The sequence below is a fragment of the Sciurus carolinensis genome, chromosome 9 (assembly GCF_902686445.1).
Source record: "Sciurus carolinensis chromosome 9, mSciCar1.2, whole genome shotgun sequence".
NCBI classification, from domain to species: domain Eukaryota; kingdom Metazoa; phylum Chordata; class Mammalia; order Rodentia; family Sciuridae; genus Sciurus; species Sciurus carolinensis.
In genome coordinates, this window is record NC_062221.1 from 136,344,498 (window position 1) to 136,360,394 (window position 15,897).

General features: G+C 48.9%; 1 protein-coding gene across 1 annotated transcript in view; it reads left to right on the top strand.

Annotated features, from left to right (window-relative positions):
• The window catches only part of Pcp4 (Purkinje cell protein 4), a 52,909-nt gene that overhangs the window by 15,639 nt on the left and 21,373 nt on the right, over positions 1-15,897 (top strand). Inside the window, exon 2 of the mRNA XM_047565167.1 lies at positions 9,636-9,687. Within this exon, the coding sequence (XP_047421123.1) occupies positions 9,636-9,687 (52 nt within the window). The remainder of the gene's footprint in view (positions 1-9,635; positions 9,688-15,897) is intronic.

The window sequence follows — 15,897 nt, forward strand, 5'->3', positions numbered from 1 at the left end:
GAATTAGCATCCATCCTCAAATCAGAGAAAACATTCGGCCTTTGGTTTTCTGGGTTTGGCTTCTTTCGCTTAGCACGACATTCTCTAACTCCACCCATTTAACAGCAAATGCCTGGATTTCATTCTTCTTTAAATCAGTTCTCCTTTTCAAGAGGGTTTCTGTCCTGCTCCTTCTTAAACTGACACTCAGCAATAATACCACCACAGCCCTGTGGGTCCTTGGGATGGGGTTCCAGGGACATGGGAAACCAGCCTGGGGTATGAATCTCAGGGTGCTGCCACAGGAAAGGGACAGCACCCCAAGAGGACTGGCTGAGGAGAAAACCCACCGACACCTTAGCTTGTGCCACACAGAAGCTGTGGGGCCATCCAGAACCTTCTGTGCCCTTTGTTTTCAAACAGAGTCAACAGTAATGCAGACATGGGTCTGAGTCTTGGTGGGCTAAGCCGAATGAGCTGGGCTAAGCCACTTTACTGGCCAGCTTGAGAAACGTAGGATTTGAAAGCTGGGAGAGGACTTTATTCCCAACAAGTTCAGGAGCTACCTCAGTTGGACGTTTCACGTGACACGAGAATCCTTGGAAGCAGAGGCTCTCATTGGAGGCCACGGCCAGCACGGTCCTCTGTGCCACATACACCTGCGGTGAAGTTAGGTGTATGGTGTGCGTTTTTGTAAAATGGAGACGGTATTCATGGTGTGTCCACTCAGGAGGGAGTTGGAAGGAAGTGTTCTGGGGCACCAGCGTGGCTCAGTCCCAGCTGCCGGATGGAGGCTGGTTTGTTCGCTTTCTTCCTTCTGCGTGTTTCCAACAATTTCACAACGACCCCATCCTGCTTTTGCAAATAGAAAACAGAGTTCTTTATAAAGGAAACTGGCACGAAGAAGGTTTTTTGGGGTAAAAGCACAAATTAAAAAAAAATATGGCTGTGAGATAAAGTATAAAATGCCTTTCAATAAAACAGATCATGAGTCCCTGCCAAGGCGGACTCCTTAAAAAATGGTTTGCTGAACCCCCCGTGAGCCCAACGAATTCTGGCACCGTAAAGGTCAGGATAACAATTCTAGGAATAGAAGTCGGCGTTGGAGGCAAAATTTCAGCCTCTGGGTCTTGTGGAGGGGAGAACAAGGCATGAGGAGAACGGGAAAGGTTAATGAGCCTGTCCTTAAAAACCTCATCACTTTTTTCAATCAACTTAGACAAAAAAACAGTTGAAGTTTTCTTTTGACATTAATTTCTACACCTTTAGGGATTAAAGGAGTGGAGCTTTTAATGCTCTTTTTTTTTTTTTTTTGGAATGTTACTAGAAGAATTATAGATGATTTAAAAATATCAGTGGCAAGAAATTAAACCCTCTTCTATTCTTACTGCAAATATTGGCTTTAAGGTCTCTGCTGCTTTTCTAAGACGTTCAGAGCTCAAATTGGAAAGGCACATTTAATGGCGGGGCGGGCTTTGATGTTGCTCAGTGACCAGTCCCTGCTCCCTGCTGTCCCGCCCAGCTGTCGCTGCTTCCCTGTGCCATCCTAGGGCTCCCCTCCCTGTTCATTTACAGCCTCATCATCCAGAGACCCAGGAGCCTTCGTCAATAAAACATTAAACATAACCCCATAGAAGCACGTCTTTTTGTTTCTCTGTAAACAGTGATCAAAGAAAGACTCTTAGAAGGACTTCCTGGGATAATTGGAATGGTGCTGCATTTGATGGCCCTCCTGTGAGGGCTGTCGATTCCGCAAAGAACGGGCAGTACCGGAACCTTCGAGGTCCCTGAGCACAGCGTATGGCAGAGACACTTGGATTTGTGTCCCCCTTAATTATTACTCTTCCGAGGAATGGCCTGTCGGCATTCTCCCTGTCAGGGAGAGTTGGGGGGGGAGAGAGAGAAAGAGGGAAAGGGGGGAGAGGGAGGAGAAAGGGGGGAGAGGGAAAGAGAGGGGGAGAGGGAAAGAGAGAGGGAGAGGGAGAGAGAAAGGGGGAGAGAGAGAGAGAAAGGGGGAGAGGGAGAGAGAGAGAGGGAGAGAGAGAGGGAGAAGGAGAGAGGGAGAGAGGGAGAGGAAGAGAGAGAGAGAGGAAGAGAGGGAGAGAGAGAGGGAAAGAGAAGTGGGGGGGGAGGGGAGGGGAGAGAGAGAGAAAGATAGGTAGAGAGGGAGAGAGAGTTGGAGAGAGAGAGAGAGAGAGAGAGAGAGAGAGAGGGAGAGAGACTGTGTCTACTATATTCTTTTCTCTAATATGAACAAAGTCACATTTATATGTGACGGTTTTTTCGAATAATTGGTGACCAAATGGGCAAGTCTACTGTGGGTGCAGCCCTGAGGAATGTGGGGTGGCCTGGGCCCTGGCTTCTCTGAGCTCTTTGTTCCCTAACTATCAGGGGGCTTTGGAAGGTGTGACCTAATTAGGTAATAACCCACCCAATTACATATCAAGCTGAGTTCTTAGAGCAAACACAACTTTGCCCACCTAAGTGCTATAGGTGTGGACTCAGAGAACATTCTAAACTGCAATTTGGATCCCAAGTTTAACCAAGTAGAATTCATTTCACTTCATATTCCTCAACTTTAAAGAATAAGCAGTCATTGTGGTTTTAAGGGGAACTTGGGTTTCATAGTAAAGATGGAACTACAGGAGCACTTGGCTGAAGAGTTTTCTCAAGAGGTGTGCTGCCTTGGGTTCTGGGTCAGCATTCATAACCAACAGGTTGTGGTGCTCTGACTTCCTACATGGTGTGGGAACAGTGGGCTGGTTTTATGGGTGTGGATGAGCCTTTTCCTGTGGTGGCCTAGAAATCACCTAGTGAGAACTCACAGATGACAGGGTAAGTTCTCAGCCTGCAGTCATGGCCCAGGATGTAATTTAAGGGCTTTAACAACTGTACTGTGTCAGGATAATTTCCTAAATCCTTGGGATTACTGGGTTTCTGGGCACTTTTGCTCACTGTGAGTAAATTTGGGGACTTGTATAGCGTGGAGTCACACCAGAGCCTGAGGCAGATGTCAGGAATTCCAATTGTATGTTTCTTTAAAATTTTAGTATCTCATTCGTCATAACTTGTAAAAGATATTGCTTGAAAATATTTATCTTGATTACTGAGCATATTAATCAGCTGTCCCTTATTGTGTCAAAACACCTGAGAAAATCAACTTGAAGGAAGGAAGGTTTATTCTGGTTCACAGTCCCAGAGGTTTAAGGGCACGATCACTTGGCAGGGTCACTCTGGGCTTGTGGTGAGGCAGAACATCACGGTGGGAGAGTGCAGTCCAGCAGAGCTGCTGACCTCAAGGGAGTCAGAGAAAAAGAGAGAGAAGAAAGCAAAGGGGGGGGGGGAGAGAGAGAGAGAGAGAGAGAGAGAAAAGAAGAAGAAGGAGGAGGAGGAGGAGGAGGAGGAGGAGGAGGAGGAGAAGGCGGGGGGGGGGAGGATGGGAGGGGGAGGGAGAAGAGAAAAGAGGAGAGGAGAAGATAAAAAAGAAAAGAATAGATAGCAGAGAAAAAGAGAGAGGGAAAGGGACCAGGGACAAGAACGGCTCCTCAGGACACACCCCCAGTGACCTACTTACTACTATTAGACCCCACCTCCTACTGCCCCCACCACCTCCTGATAAAGCTATCAAATCATGACTCTATCCCTGGAGCACTCCACTGATGAGGTCCCAGCCCTCGGGATCCACGCTTCCCAAGGCCCCTCTGCACCCTGCTGCACTGGGGACCAGCTTTGAACACATACCTTTGGGGGACACCCCAGATCCAAACCGTAGCACTGGATTCTTTATATGCCCTTACATTCTGTGTTGGGTACAAAATACACTGTGAGCCAGGCCAGGGCGGGCTCACCTTGCCCAGGGGTGGCTACTCCAAGGACATGAGTTTGAAATAGATTCACAAGGAAGAACAGTGGACTGAGAAGTCATCAAGTTCCTTATGACCAAAGGAAGTACAGTGGGTTTTGAAGGGACACCTCACCAGGCTATTTATGAGTCTGTCACTGACATTCAAGATGCTGTGATTTCCTATTCAAGCCAACACTGTTCAGATTTAGGTATTACTGGTGTGTGTGACTCCTAGGTGTGGCTTAGAAGGGGTGGGACATACCTTAATGTCCATTCTAAGCTAAGTGGAGGGAGGCATGCCCCAAAGCCAGCTATTTATCTGGAGATTGGTGGGCTCTTTTCAGCGAGTGGGGCACTTGCTTGAAAAAGCAGTTGCAGCAAGTTCACGTGCTTAAGTCAGACACTTCTCGTGTCAATGCAGACCCCAGTGGTGAGGCCCGAGTGGGTAGCCAGCTCAGTGTGAGCTCCACAGACTCCAGGCAGGCGCACAGCAACAGCTTATCATCCCCTTCCCACGCCACACACCTCCAGCGCCACCTCCTGCCCTGGAGCTTCCCGGTGGACCCCAGGCAGAGGCAGGCGGGAGACTGCACAGTCCAGACGCAACCGGAATCCATGCTCCAGGGGCGTCTTGGATCCATGAGGGGATGAGGGGCAGGAGCTGGGGGTAACTCTTCAGTCCCACCTCCTCCGGGGTCTGTGCTTGGAGGAGCCCATGAGGGCAGCCCCTGGGATCAGCACTGCGTGGCACCTAATGGCGGCTGGATGAAGCTGCTCATGGAGGCTCCTTTCTCCCCTCCGCCCCTGCCTTTGTCACCCTCTCTATTAAAGCCAGACCACAAATGGCTCTGCTTTCTGGGAAGCGCAGCTAAGACTTTTTTTTTTTTTTTTTTGTTATTTTCCTGCAGATCTTGGTGCAATGAGACTGTCAGGGAAAATTACTTCAAAAATTATATCTTTAAATACCTCTCCTGCCTATTACAGATACTTGGCACATACCGGATCACCAGAAGGAATGTTTAAAGGCACAAGAGTCCCTTAAATAGGCAATTGTTGTTTAGGTTTCTTTCAAATGAGTTTCCATTAATTCTGAAATGCTATATTTTCATTAATGAGCATCAATAAGAAAGAAAGCCTCTCTTTCTAAGCCCTGTGAGTTCTTTGGTGGTGCCAAGGATTGGGAACTGAGACTAGTTCTCCTCTGGCTCTGGTCTGTCCCAGTCTCTGTCTGACTGTTGCCCCTCAACAGATTTCACAGTGCACACACACACCACCAGTGTGGGACAGAGGAAAAAAATGACTGGAGGCTGTAATTTTAAAATTATATGTCTTGACGTTAGATGGGTACTGAGCATGTCCTATTCATGAAATAAGGACAGTATTGTCATTGATTATTTTAGGGAAAATGTGTCTGGTTCTAAAGAACCAGGTAGTTCTATGTTTGTTATTGTAGAGGGAAAACTGAATGGAACACACGGTTCCACAGAGAGCCCTTCATCCCTCGAAGAGGTCTCTGGGGTGCTAATAGGACCTTGCTTTACGAAGTTTGAAGAGCAAGGTCACTGTGCCCCAGAAGGATGGGCACAGAGCTGGTTTGGGCTTCGGCCATGCTCTTTCAGATGACTGAAGGGGGAAGGGACTGTCATGCACACTTGGATGAGCATGGAAGATGCCACATCTGCAGGGGACAAGGTGATGCGGAGGCTCCCAAACAGGACTGCTGCATGAGAGGGAGTCAGCAGGGTGGGTGTGAGTGGGTGATGACTGGGGAGGACCTGAAGGAGGACATCTCTGTTGAGTACTATGACAAGGGCCAGATGGCAGGTCTCATGGTGGGTTTCTCCTGGGAGAGGAATTCTGAGGAGATCCAACGTGCTGGTTTTGCTGTGGTTGAAATGGATGCTGATTTTGGACTCTACTACCTCTCTCTGGTCCCAGAAGGAACGATAAACAAACCCTCATGCATACCAACCTGCATTCTTCTCCTTGGCCATGACACCAACTCACCCTCCAGATCCATCAGAAAACATCAAAACAGACTCCTGACAAAAAGGATCAAAGGTCGCATTCCTGAAACTCTCAGTACACTAGTGCTTGATTTTCCAGACAATTCTGTCAGGAGGTTTTTCATATTGGCCGCAGCCTGGTAACTGTGGCTGTGAATGTTTGTCTAGGGAGAACTTTTCCTGCCTTCTGCACATGGTAATATATTAAATTATGAGGATATTTGAACTGAACAACAGAGTAGTGGCATTCATGACACTGTTAAATCATTTCTGAAATTCCTAGGAATGAGCTCAGAATTCCAAAAGCTCGTATCACAGTTCACTCTGAAGTCCATTTATTGTGCCCTTCCACTTCAACACTTGATTTTATTTAAAAAATTAATTAATAAATGATATTCTTGAGACATGAATAGGTCTGCTCATGAGGCAGTGTAGAGTCTCAGGATGATGAGACCATTGTTGGGATAGTGAAGTAAGGATGGAGGAGTCAGATCTTCTGTCACTGGGGGTGGGAGCAGGAGGAGGAGAAAAGGCAGCCTCTTTCCCCAGAACGTGAACTTCTATCACCTCATGGAAACCTTTCTCTCACAGTCTTTTAGAGAATGGCCTTCATCTATCCATCCATTCACCTATCCACCCATCCATCCATTCATCCATCCATCCTCCTACCTATCCACCCACTCATCTACCCATCTATCCATCCAGGCCCCCATCCACCTACCCCTCCACCCATCCTCCAACTCGTCTATCCATCCATCTATTCATCCAGCTATCCACCCATCCACCTATCCACCCATCATCCAACTCATTTTCCCATCCACCCACCCATCCATCCATTTATCCATCCATCTATCCACCCACTCATCTATCCATCCATCTAACCATTTACCCATTTATCCATCCATCATCCATCCATCCATCCATCCATCCATCCACTTGTTTCAGCATAGTCCAACTCTTGTGCTTGTGCTATTTAAATTTCTAAAAAACAACAAAAAGAATGCACAAGGTTTCTACAACTGAGTCCTTCATTGTTGGTTTGACGCTTCCTCCTGTAAGCCAAACTTCCCTCTAAACTCTCAGCCTGTGGGTGCCAGTGACGTCGCACTCACCTGCAAGCCTGCATGTCCCTGACTCATTACCACCCAGCTGCTGGTGGAGGCCTCAGGGGGACCATGACCCACAAAACCGAAAGCTGCTCTTCCCAGAGGCTGAGAGGGAGGACAGGGAGCCTGATCTTTGGGTCTGGATTCTGGCTCTGTCCCTTCCCTCTGCAAGGGTTTGAGCAAGTTCCTCTGTCTTGGGTACACCAGGTGCAGCAAGGCTACTGAGGACAGGTGGCGGGAGCATCCCGCTTGCAGGGAGCTGTCGGGATTCCCCAAGACAATGATGCTTGGGAGCGCTTGGGCCTGGCCTCCCCAGTGGGCACTGGGACATCCTAACACCCAGCTGGCATGGACCCTCTGCCTCCAGGAAACCCACCACCTGTGTGGGTGAGGTGGCAAAACAGTCATGTGTGCAGGCCAGTCTCCAGGAATAGGTTGGCTCTTGATAATCCTGACTGCCCCAGCCTTCCTTGAAAATGTCACCAGGTCTCCAAGTGCTTTCAACTGCTTGTTCTTTTTTGTCAGGAGCTTTTCTGATCCATGACGCCATCTCCCATGATATCTATCAGCTTCATTTTGCTCTCCTCAAAGAAGACCTGACACAAAAATCCTGTCTTGGAAACCCTTAAAGAGTGGCTTCTTTTCTCACTGTGCCACTTCTTTTCAGCCCTCCTCTGGTTTCCGAAAGGCGAACTTTCGCGAAAGAGGTGGTTTTCATGACACCTGAAAGGTGCTCGTACTCAAGGTGTTTCCTGTCCGTGGGGTCCAGCCCGCATCTCTTGACACCTGTATCCCGCTTAATAGGACTTCACTGTGCTCTGAAGCACTGTCCTTTTGTTCTGCAGAATGTTCTTTTTCCTGAGCATCTACGCATGCGTCATGCGGTGAAGGGTTTAGAGACTGGAGTAATTTCCCACCTTGGGCGGATGCTGGGACACCGACTTGGCCCATCTCAAGAGTGGTTTGATTTCCATCAAGTGCAACAAACTTACCAGCTCTGTGTTGAAATAGAAGAGTCCCCAAAATAAGGACAGAAAAGAAGAGAGGGATGCTGTTCTTTGCAAACCTACTGTGTGTAAGAGACATATCATCTGGCCTAAGTCGAGACGATGTGCATTCCTGGTTCTCTTAGGTGGTGGAAGGTGCATGGCAGGGCATCGTGTGGTGATCTTCTCAGGAGCACTGGATGTTCTGCTGGAGGCTGGAGCCTCCTTCCTCCATGCAAACATGGGAAGGCCCAGCACTCTGCAAATTAAAGAAAGGAGGGACCCACGTTTCTGTGACCTTTCCAACTTGTCTCCTTTTCTCCCTGTTCCTGCCAGAGAGGCTCTGGTATCACAGAACAGGGAAGAGCCCCCAGACCCAGGGGGACTTTTGTGTTGACCGGGATGCAGAGTCGGGGGTGTCGGTCACCTGTGAGTGGCTTCCCTTTGCCTCTCCAGGTTTCCGTCTGCACAAGGCAGTGAGCATGCACAGCACAGCCGACTGTCAGCATCAGCCTTCATCTGTTACCCTGTTTATTTACACTAATCAGACCCGCAGGCAAAGGTTTCCCGGATGATTGTGCACCAATAATCATGGCTGACTAATGATCTGGGACTTTCTCCTGACAATGTTGAATGCTAAAAGGAACTGATGGTTATTTTTTATGAGATTGCTTTTAGACTGAGTTCCTGAACCCCGATATGAATTTGAGGGCACTCTGACCCCTTAGTGGGGGTCACTTGTGGTGGCCTGTAGTCACCGATAGCTTTCTCCTTGGTCTGCATTCTGCTCTCTTTCCGGGACCCTGTTCAGGCATTGCTGTATCACAATGGCAAGGCAAGCAGGACACTGACCCCTGGGCAAGGAAGCCCAGGGTCCTGTCTTGGCTGCTACTCACTAGCTTTATGATCTGGAACAATTGGGCTCCCAACCTGTCTCATTTCTTCCTGGAAGTTTACTATCACTTTGATTCTTTTCAACTCCAAGTATATTTTCTAATAATGGCAAAAAAAAAAAAAAAATTTGGCTTAACAAAACGCCTCTCCTTCCATGCCCAGAATAGTTGGGAACATGGCATCAGGCATGAGCTCATGGGCTGATGCTCACGGGCGCAGTGAACTCCACTCAGCTCCCGGGCCACACACCCAGGAATTGCACCCCAGGCTCCAAACCAAACATCAAACCTGTTACATTCTGTCAGTCTCACAAAATGAAAATGCTCGGGACAGCCATAGACCATGAAAGGAAAAAAACAGCTCAGTAATGGGAGGAACTCTGACTTTTAGCATCAAAGTTGTTGAGTTGAAAATCTTATTTAAAAAGAAGACCTTGGGCATAATGGGTGACAGCGAGTGCAGCGTGTGAGGGTCATCGCGATGACGGGAACACCTCCCGTCCTGCAGTTGGCCCAGAGCCCAGGCTCTCCCCTCACATCTTCAACGAGGTCATGCTCCATCAACAGCAGCCTCCCGTCCCGCCTCCCTTGTGACCTGCGAGGCGCGTTCCGTGAGCAGTGGACAGGGAGGGGGCTGTGTCTGTGGGACTCCAGACTGGTTGGCCCTTTCCTGTCTCACGACCACCGTGTTTTGACCACCTGAGCCACAGTAACACGGAACTGGATGTAACGGGAGAGACGTTTGGAGGGATGAGACAGAATACTCCTATGTACCTCTGATAATGTCTTAAAAATGTTTACTTCTTTATTTTTGTTTTTAGCGACAAGGCGCTGGAGCGACCAACGGAAAAGACAAGACATCAGGCGAAAACGGTAAGATGACACGGTGGTCCTGCCACTTCCTCTTTCCCCTCCGCAGCCTTGGCCCCAGCAGGGTGAACCATGCCTTCCATCCAAATCTGCTTTCTATTTATGTCCCTGCTTCAGTTTAGAGTGGATGTTAGCAATTCACAGTGAGCACCCTGGTCTGGCTTTACAAAGAAAACAGAGCTAGCTAAATGCCGTGATAAGAACAGTCTCCCTCCCCAAAGAGGCTCCCATTTTGGGCAACATGATAATTACCATGCAAATATAGTTCCCTGCTTTCTTCATTAGGGTGGGTGAGAATCCACGCGAGTTGTTGTGAGCACAAAATGAGATCAAATGAGATAAGTGCTTTGAAAACTGTGAAGTGCTCGACTTCTGAAAGGAGGTTTGGAAACTCGCTCTGCCCCTTCCCAGCACCCAGAGCACTGGCTGGTGCTCCAGGTTGGGCAGTTGGTGCCTGGTGCTTTCAGGTCCCCAGCAGACACAAGTAACAGTAGCGGTAGGAGCTACTGTAGTTGGCACTACAGTCTCTCCAGGTTCACTGTAGTCATAGGTTGCAGGAATGAGCATCACAGTTTTATGGACTGAGAAACCCAAATCCTGCTGGGGTGTGGGCAGGAACCAGAAGTTCACAGATGGTGAAGGAAATGGAGCTAGCTTCACCCCAGGTCCCTAACTTCCGCAGCTGAGATGGCACGATGACATCGTAACGGAAGATCCCTGCAGCACGGAGGAGTACCGCATGCTTCTGGATGTTCTTACTTGTTATTAACTACTCATAAAATGAATTTGTTCTGTGGGAAACGGCTCTCTCCTACGGTCGGGTGGAATTTGTGCTGGTGTCCACCAATCAAACTGCAGAAATGCCAATCTCAAATGCACCTGTAACAATTCCGTGGGGCCCTGAAAACACTTTGAGGCAGGTCTGCACTGAGGCCTGAACCAAGACTCATTGCTAGAACATTCCTCTGTGTTGTCCTTGTCCTTCTGGGTAGGGTCAGTGTGGTGGCATCTGAGGTAAAGGGGTCACCACTTCAATCAGTAGAGATTATCCCATTCAGAGCAGAGGACGGGGAGGGAGGAATCAGGGTCCTTCCCTGGCTGTGCCTTCTTTTCTGCCCAAGATTTTTTCTGTCTCCTATGGAGGAACTGGGTGTGTGTGCGATACTGGAAAGGATGTCGGAAAGCAGAGGAGGAGCAAAGGAGGGGGCTTAAGAGTGAGGAAGAAAATCACACCTGCCTAAACGAGGAAGGACCAGCGGCCGCCACAGGGGAGTGCTCTGCGTGCAGGTGCCAGGGTCGCCCACCCCCTTATCTTGGTTCACGCATTCACATTCTTCTGTCCCTGAAGTTCATTGCCATGGACCCTCCAACCTTAGATCCCAAAGCCTTCTTAGAGATCCTCTGCTCTGTCCATCCTCAAACCTTTTGCTCTCAAAACTTCTTTCCATTCTTAAAAGCCTGACGACCCTACAGAACTTTCGTTGATGCCCATTTTATCCATCGGTGGCTGCCATTTTAGAAATGGAAATGGGGCCCTTTAAGAAGGTTACTTATGAATTCACTAAAAAAGTAATAAAGCAGTTTACTGGTTAACCTTAGTAACAATCTTTCCTTATGAAAGGTCATCGTATTTTCCAAATGGAAAGGACCTTTAGTGGCAAGGTGTCAGTCTACCTTTCTGCACATCTCGTTATGTCTAGCTCCACAGAGGACTGCTGGATTGTCCTGTCTGCGTCTGTGTTCAGTATGTTGTGACAACTCATGATATGCAGCCCCTAGGAATCCCACCGCGCCCTTGTGAGGGGATGAGATTTTAAAAAGCAAATAGTACCTTTAAGATCAAAAGACATCTTCCATGATAATAATATTTTCATAAGACCAAAAATGTTTTCAACCTCCTGGGCTCCTCTGAAGGAGGTAGGCACCCCGGGCTCCTGGTCCCTGTGTGGAGGACCAGGGCTTCGTCGTAACTCCTGGGTCACACCTGAGCGGCCTGGAGTCTGAAGACCAGGCGGTTGGGTGCCAGCTGCAGGTGCAGATGTGCGTGCCCCTGGCGCTGGCTTTCCCGGGCATCCTGTCTTGCCAGGCACAGGCGTGCGCCCATCTCTGCACCAAAGGGAACCGCCAGCCATTACAGAGGAGGGACTCTGCGGTTCCCAAGCTGGTGTTTCTTTCAGCTGAAAACTGGTTCACCCCAGTGGAAACAGAGTGAGTCTTTTCTGAAGGTATAAAAATTAATCAAGTGGAAAAATTGAAAATGCTATGAATAAAGCTTTTCATTATATAATTCTAGATATTAAAAGATATTTGCCTCTGAGTGGTAAAGGGGAGTTAGGGATTATTTGATAATTATAGGATAATGTCACTGTAAAAATCCAAATTATTATCACCAGGCTGTACCTTAATTTCAGGTAAAACTGCTTATGTATAACACAGGCACATGATGTGTAATTATAATAGTAACTGTTTTTTAGAGACTTTTGCCACAAAATATGAGCCAAGACAGAAGCAGCAATGGCAGAACAGAGATGGAGCACAAGTTTCAAGAGGTGGGCCACAGGCCATCTTTCTAAAGGATCTGTTACTTAATTTCTTATTCTCGAATTCTTGGAATGAAGAGAATTTAAGAATAAGAAATTAAAATCTTGGGAATTTCCGCTTGACCTAATATTACACACCAGTGAAATTCAAAGTATTTTACATCATCCCAGCTCTCTGACCAGGTCTGTTGTGTGAATGCATCTCCTGTTAACATCAGATGAAGCCGTCTGTGTGTGCAAGGAGCAGGACCCACGGGGCAGGAGCGTGCGGGACGAAACCCCAAAGCGCCTTGGAATTCTGACAGTATCTGCTTAATCATAAAGCGACCATTGCCACCTTCCTGAGCTGCCTGCAGCCAGCATGCTGCTGCCCCAGGTTCTATAATTTAATTGAGGCCTTTGCTTAACACAGCAGTAAAGTGATAGGTGCCTTGGAACTGTATCACAAAAGACCTTAGGTCAGGAGCATTAAAATTTCAGAGGGTATTTACCTTCCTGGGTTCTTCTGGAATTTTGTTACCTTAGTTAAAAATCATCTTGAAAGGGTTTCTTGTAACCCTGTTGTCACGGTATTTATTGACAAGAAATCTGACATACAGCTGGAATGTCCCTGAACCCTCCTCATTCTCTAAGATCTCAGTCTCTAATATACAACCCAGCAGATCCTGATCTTCCTTACGGCTCTAGAGTTTGCAGAATCATCTGCTGTATGGAAACAAAATTTTCAGAAATAATAGAGTTACAATTTTTTTTAAATTTAGAAAACAAATTTATCAGGACCCAAGCAACCCGGAGACCTTTGTTACGGTGCCGACAGAGCACTCTGCCGTCACTGTTGCATGTCAGACCAAGGGTTCTGTTTGTTTCTACTTGAGTGAAACAATACTCGGTGGCTCCAGTGACCTATCCCTGTCCATCTAGAAGTCTAAGTTAAAGTCAAACATGTGTATAAGTCAGACACAGCCATATCTGAATCTGGACTACTCTCACAAGTTACCTGCTTGGACACAATCAAAGGACGTTTTGACATGGATCTTGATATCACAGACCCCAAGAGTCAGGCTTCTTTGTTGACATGCACAGGTAGACACATTTCCGAGGCGATGGAAGGAGGGCTTTATGGGTGCTGAGCCTCCTGATGGTGCAGGGAGGCTTCCCCAGGCTAAACTGAGTTTCTAACGTGGGAAGGGATTGCTCAGGACCGTGGGCCATGCTGTGTTTGTTCCGAAGGCTCCGACTCTGGGGTGAAAGGCTAGGAACACAGCTGCTCCCAGGGAAGATCCCCACGTCCTGGCTGAGGGGAGAATTGCCCCAAGCTGCCGGGGAGCGGGCTACAGCTGCGGCATCTTCTGGCGTGTGAGCATGCAGAGGGCTGGGGCTCCAGGCTGGAACAGGCTGTCCCCTCTTCCGGGAGAGGCCTGGACTTGAGACGGTGCTGGTAGGTGTGAGGATGTGCTCGGAGCTCGTGAGATGTCGCCTGATTTGATATGACTGATGATGTGATTGCTAACAAGGGGTGAGGGCCAATGTGGCTGTGCCGGGATCTCTCCCCATGTTGAATAAACCCCAAACCTTAGGGGGCTAGCTTCATCTCACCTTTGGATTTTGGGGGAGCCCACCCATAGGTTCACACAGAGTCATTTTCTTTCTTTTCTGCTACCAAGTAGGTAGAGAGGGGACAGGACTGAGGAAGACCGGTGTTTAGACATATGTGCACCACCACCAACTAAGCCGAGCGCGGCTTTTCAAAGAACTAGAATCCAACACTTATTCCCGGAGCACTGTGGGCTCCAACCCTGGCCCTCGGGCTTCAGGAGACACCACGCATTTTCTGTTTGGTGGTCTTGGTGCATGACAAGCCCCCAAGACCCACATGTTGACATGGGCAGGCTTTCCCTGGGATCCTTCCCCTGTTGCTCTCGGCTCTGTGCGTGAGGCCCGCTGTGTGACGGTAGGCGGCAACTTGCAGCCGGGCGAGCCGATGTTGGACTTGGATGTGGGAACAGGAAGTGCGGAGGGGCATTAATGTGCTCAGGAGAGGTCAGTTTTGGCAGGAGGTGCTCCCTAGGCGACCTGGCTCCTGTGCACACCCAGCCGGGGTAGAAGTCAGAGGAAGAAATGCAGCTGCTACAAGGGCCACAGAGGGCCCGTGCCCTGCGAGAGTCGCCCACGGCGACGTGTTCTGTTCAGACTCAAACACGGCATGTGATCAGGCCTGAGCTAAGGGCAGATGCAGGGAAGAGCAGGCAGCTGGCAACGGGACTTCTGCTGCTCCCGGGGGCTGGAATGTCAGGGTGCGGGAGCCAGGGAGTGCAGCCCCAGTCCACCCCAGGGGCTAATACGCCAGTTCTGCACACATCTCGAGAGCTTAGCTGCAAACTGACCTTGCTGGGACAAGCCTCTAAAAAGGAGCAAACGCAACTTAAAATGTGGACCAGTGACACCAACCAGAAACATATTGTTTCCAAGTTTATGGCTGCACCTGGCTGGGGAAGGCAGCTCCCTGAAGTTTCCAGTCTCTAGGTGTGCGGCGTCACCACGGCCACAAAGCCTTCTACCTGCCGTGGAACCAGCACCCCAGAGGCCACACCTGAGCTGGGACCCAGAGCGCGGCTGTGAGCGCCGCCGACACAGGAGCCTTTCACAGGAAACTCAGACAATGCTGGTCTCCACCTGGCTGCCTCTGCTCTGTTCTCCTTTCCTCTTCCCATAGTCAAAGCTAACACAAAGAGAAGAACCGAAGCAAGAGAGAGGCTGGGACTCAGGAGAGGGCCCTTTGTGCTGTTGGCTCTGAACACTCTAATGAATCTGTGTTCCAGAAGGAAGAGACAGATACACAGGTTGCTTCTGCTATTTATCCAGATGGGGAGAGAGCAGATTGCAATTGCTTATTAAGCCAGGCCCTAACCCTTCCAGGGTTCTGATGCGCCTGCTAGAGATGCGAACTGTGTGCCAAGGGAACCGAGTGAAGGTTATTCGGGGGATTACTGCTGACAGCGTATTTATTACCATCGATAATTTTAAGAGTGTCTTAAGAGTGTCTGCTTAAAATTTGTTCACCCTTCAGGTTGAGCATTATAATAGCATCAGTGAACAAGTACAGCCTTGGGTAACCACCTGCTTGCCATCCGCTGTCTGTGGAGCGAGCTCGCTTGACACCCGGTTAAGGGAAGTGGAGATTCGTCCTTGTCTCTGGGTCTCGTCCTTCTACCTTTTGGAATCCCACCCCGATAGAGACCATAGGAATTTCTAAGTCTGTTAATCGATTATTTCATCAAAAGAGATATTTACAACCACTTAAAGAGCTCAGTGGCTTTTATTTGCAATCCTAGAATCTGGCAACACCTCTCTGTATACAGCAGAATGTGTGTCCAGAGGAGCTGAGCAGAGGAGACTGATTTTACAGACAGGGGGGGCCAATAAAAGCAGAAACAGAGAACAGAGAGGAGATTGGCCTTCCAGTGACTTCTCCTGGAAAGGCAGAGCAGAGGGGCCTTTCTCCCCAGTGGCCCATGCTGGCTGGCCGGCAGCTCTCCTCCCTCCCTCCCTCCTGGCTTCTCAGAAGCTCAGATAAACAACTGCAGCAGGAGGGCCTCCCTCTGGTTGGGCCTGTCTAGCCGAGCAGGAGCTCAAACCCCTGGTCTCCTCTACATTTAATTTAACAATTTGTATG